General features: G+C 43.0%; 1 protein-coding gene across 1 annotated transcript; it reads left to right on the forward strand.

The window, feature by feature from the left end:
- The first annotated feature begins 864 nt into the window (after positions 1-864).
- kera (keratocan) lies at positions 865-1998 on the forward strand. Its single transcript, XM_061080951.1, has 2 exons — positions 865-1726; positions 1829-1998. The coding sequence occupies exons 1-2, from the start codon at positions 865-867 to the stop codon at positions 1996-1998; spliced, it is 1032 nt and encodes a 343-aa protein (XP_060936934.1).
- Positions 1999-3852: the final 1854 nt, after the last annotated feature.

The raw sequence follows: 3852 nt of genomic DNA on the forward strand, positions 1-3852 counted from the left end.
GATCAAGATGGATGGAAGATGGCAGAGCTGGACTTGGATTTTGTTTACTTGCTCCTTTTTTTTTTTTTTTTTTTGTACTTTTTGACATTTTTCAGGCAATAATACATCTATCCTCAGTAGAATATCTGCAATGCTTAGTTGAAATGTGTGTGATTGCTTATCCCTTTGTTTGCTATTAAATCAGCTGTACAAACCACAGTAATACAGCTAAGAGTTGCATGGCATAGTTAGCCAAACACTCTGAAACCAAACCATGAACATGAAGTTCAGTGTCCATCTTATAACTGACATGCAAACTCTTCAAGTCCAGTATTCAAAGGTTTTCCATATGCAATTAAACTTGACCTGGGTCTGCATCCTATCTTCGGAGCTTTACCTGTCACTCGCAGACCAAGCGATGACCCTGAAAGAGCGGACTACCTTGACCTGCTGGCAGCTGCCACTGGAATTTAAAGATAATGACATTACCAGCAGAGTAAGCAACACGCGCTGGTTTGGGACTATTTTAGGCAACTGTTTGCATAAGTGAATACTTAGTCAGCTGTTTCAATTGTGAATGAACCCGGCCACATGATTGATAGATTGGTGGAGATTGATAGGCCTTCTTAACCAAGAATCACAAAATAGACATGTGTTCTCACGTGTAAACAGTTGCATGGGTCATCACAGTATTGTCCTAATTCCTCAAAGACCCCAATCCTTTCTAAACGATATCATCTTATCTGATCCCATTTACCGTCGATATGGAGCATTCACGTGTCTCTTTGCCTTAAGGCCCCTGTAACGCCGCTGAACAGCACCTTACGCAGCTGTTTGTCCGTAACATTACTTTTTCTCTGTTTCTATCATAGATTGGATTTCAAAATGGCACATCTCACGAGCCTTCTCGGCATCTTGTGCCTGGTCGGGTCCGTCATCGGCCAGGACATGCCTTACGAGGAATACATGGCCCAGATCCAAGCCTGCCCTAAAGAGTGTCACTGCCCACGCAACTTTCCGCGTGCTGTCTACTGTGACAACAAAGGCCTGAAGACCATCCCCCAAATCCCTACACACGCATGGTATCTCTACTTGCAGAACAATTTAATAGAAGTGCTGCCAGCTGATGCCCTGCGTAATGCCACACAACTGCGCTGGCTGACCCTAAACCACAACAAAATCACAAGTGAAGGAGTGGAAGACGGTGTCCTGAATGCAATGCCTCACCTGGCGCACCTGTACATGGATGACAACCTCCTGTCTTCAGTGCCATCGCCCCTGCCAGCCAGTCTGGAGCATCTACGTCTTTCTCGCAACCGCATCTCCAAGATCCCCGCCGGTGTCTTCATTGGTCTGGATAAGCTGAGCCTACTGGACCTCCAGGGGAACAAGTTGATGGATGATGCTGTGACGGAGGTGAGCCTGAAGGGTCTAAACAACCTGGTACAGATCAACCTAGCCAAGAACCAGCTGATGAGCATGCCTCTTGGCCTACCACCCACCACCACTCAGCTTTTTCTTGATGGCAACAACATTGAGAAGATCCCAGCTGGCTACTTTAAAGGATTGCCCAAAGTGGCATTCTTGAGGCTCAACCACAACAAACTTGGGAGCAGTGGAGTTCCCAATGATGTGTTTAATATCTCCAGCATTTTGGATTTGCAACTGTCCCACAACCAGCTGACTGAGGTGCCCGTCATTTCCTCAGGCCTTGAACACCTTCTCCTCGACCACAACAAGATCAAAAGTAAGTCTATGATTCATTTCAGTTCTAGATGCATTGAGGAGACTTATTTTTATGCATCCGTTGCAGGTAAAGTAACCTTGATTTCCTTTGTTGTTTTTACAGGTGTAAGCGGCTCCAACATCTGCCCTGTCTCCATTGACACTGTTGACGACTCTATCAATGAAAGTGTTCCTCGGTTGCGCTACCTCCGGCTGGATGGCAACGAGATTAAACCACCAATTTCGAGGGATGTCATCCTCTGCTTCCGTCTGCTGACGTCCATTGTCATCTAAGAAAATGAAACCCATCTACATGTCATTGGCTAATTCTTATTTCCCCCAATCAATGACGGCAATTTGGAAGCTGGTCTAAAGTAATTGGACTTGTGACACAGGTCAAACTTGCATGTTTGTGAAATATTTTTACTCTAGTTGGCATCAACTGACTTTATTGTTGTGTCTTGGGGAAAAGTTCATTTTCAGTTCCAGAAAACATGAAGATTTTAGTTCAGTTCGAATAAAATTCAAAAGTAACAACAAAGTCTTCGAGGAACGTTCGGGTTAGACACTGAACTGAGGCGGCTGTTGCCCAATAGTTGTGCCTTATGTTGTTGTAAACATCTGCATTCAGAATTATGAACCAAAATCTCTTACAACACAGCATGACAGTGATTTAGGGGCGAATTATGTACTTACGTTTGTGTGTTCTTATAACCTTAGAAATGTATTCTGTTTGACAATTATTCATATGTACTGTAGGTAATTTATTTTTATTTAATATTGTTTGAGAAAAATTGTCCAAAATATGCAAACATTTTAGAGTCCTGTCTATATTCATGGCCAATATTCCTTAATGTTTTGTATGCAAAAGAATGCCAACGCTACTTTTTAATTCTGGTCATTGTTGAATAAACAGAATTAGATGAGCAAGAGATTCAATTTTAATTATCTTAATTTGAATAAAATTTCCAAAAATGAAAATGTAATTTTGTTCTTATTTTTTTTTTTACATCTCCAGCACTTTCACCGAAATGTAAATTATTTGGTAGAAATACTGTTGACAACATATTTTTTTTGCCATGAGATTAAAATGTTTTTTTTCCATCCATAAAACATTTTCTATGAATTACCGGACTCCCATTACATGAGTATAGTAGCCTTGACCTAAATGTTGTGTTTGTCTGTCTTGACTCATTCACACCTCTTTGGCCTATAAAACAACATAAATATGAAATAACATGCCCAGACCAACTTCACACCTTCTACTCTCAGTCAAGTCTCAGGTCTTTCGACACAAAATCCATGTTTTCACTGACACAAACATGGTATCCAAGCTCACTGTCAATTATCACATGAATTCCCAGGCTCTGTACAATGCACCCTGTCTCACACTGTGGGCATCAGTGACTGGGATAAGACATTTGAGGCCAAATTTCATTTAATTCTTTGCCTTTTTGAGAAAGTTTGGCAGAAGAAAAGCTCTGAATATAAACCCCAGCTTATGTAGCAGGTGCAGACCCATTTCTGGCAGTCCCACTATGTCCTTTTCCCCTCACTCATCGAAAGGTCTCGAGTTACCATCGGAGTGAGAGGAAGAGGTGGGCAGGTTGAACGTTGTGGCCAAATAAAGCAGGCAGGGCGAAGCTCGCCGGCAGCTTCCTTTGTGTCCATTCTTTCCCTTCCATCAATGGACACTAATGACAGATTGAGTAGGTGCATCTCTTTGAACTCATCTGTACAGAGTTGAAAAATAACCACATGCCTTGCGCTGACCCCAGATCAGCCCATTGTCCGTGAATTCAAACTATGTGATCCCCTCAACTGACTGCAGATCTGCACATTAAGCAAGTGATGGCGCAAAGAGAAACCAGCTTCAACCGAAGAGGGAGGGCAGAGGCCTTTCCTCCAAGCGGGGACTTCCTCTCAGCTCCATGCTAACACGGGCTCCTGACAGAGATCCCATTGTGTACACGGGCCCCCCCCACACACACATGAAAGCAACACATGCCAAAGTTTCACCCCAGGAAAAGTGGCACAAATATTTCAGTCTGATTGAGTCTTATAAAAATAAAGGATACTCTTGTAAAGGACAAACAGGTATTTCGTCTCTGGGGGGGGGGGGGGGGGGGGCATTCGCTCTCTCTTTCT

Source organism: Limanda limanda, chromosome 1 (genome assembly GCF_963576545.1).
Source record: "Limanda limanda chromosome 1, fLimLim1.1, whole genome shotgun sequence".
NCBI lineage: Eukaryota > Metazoa > Chordata > Actinopteri > Pleuronectiformes > Pleuronectidae > Limanda > Limanda limanda.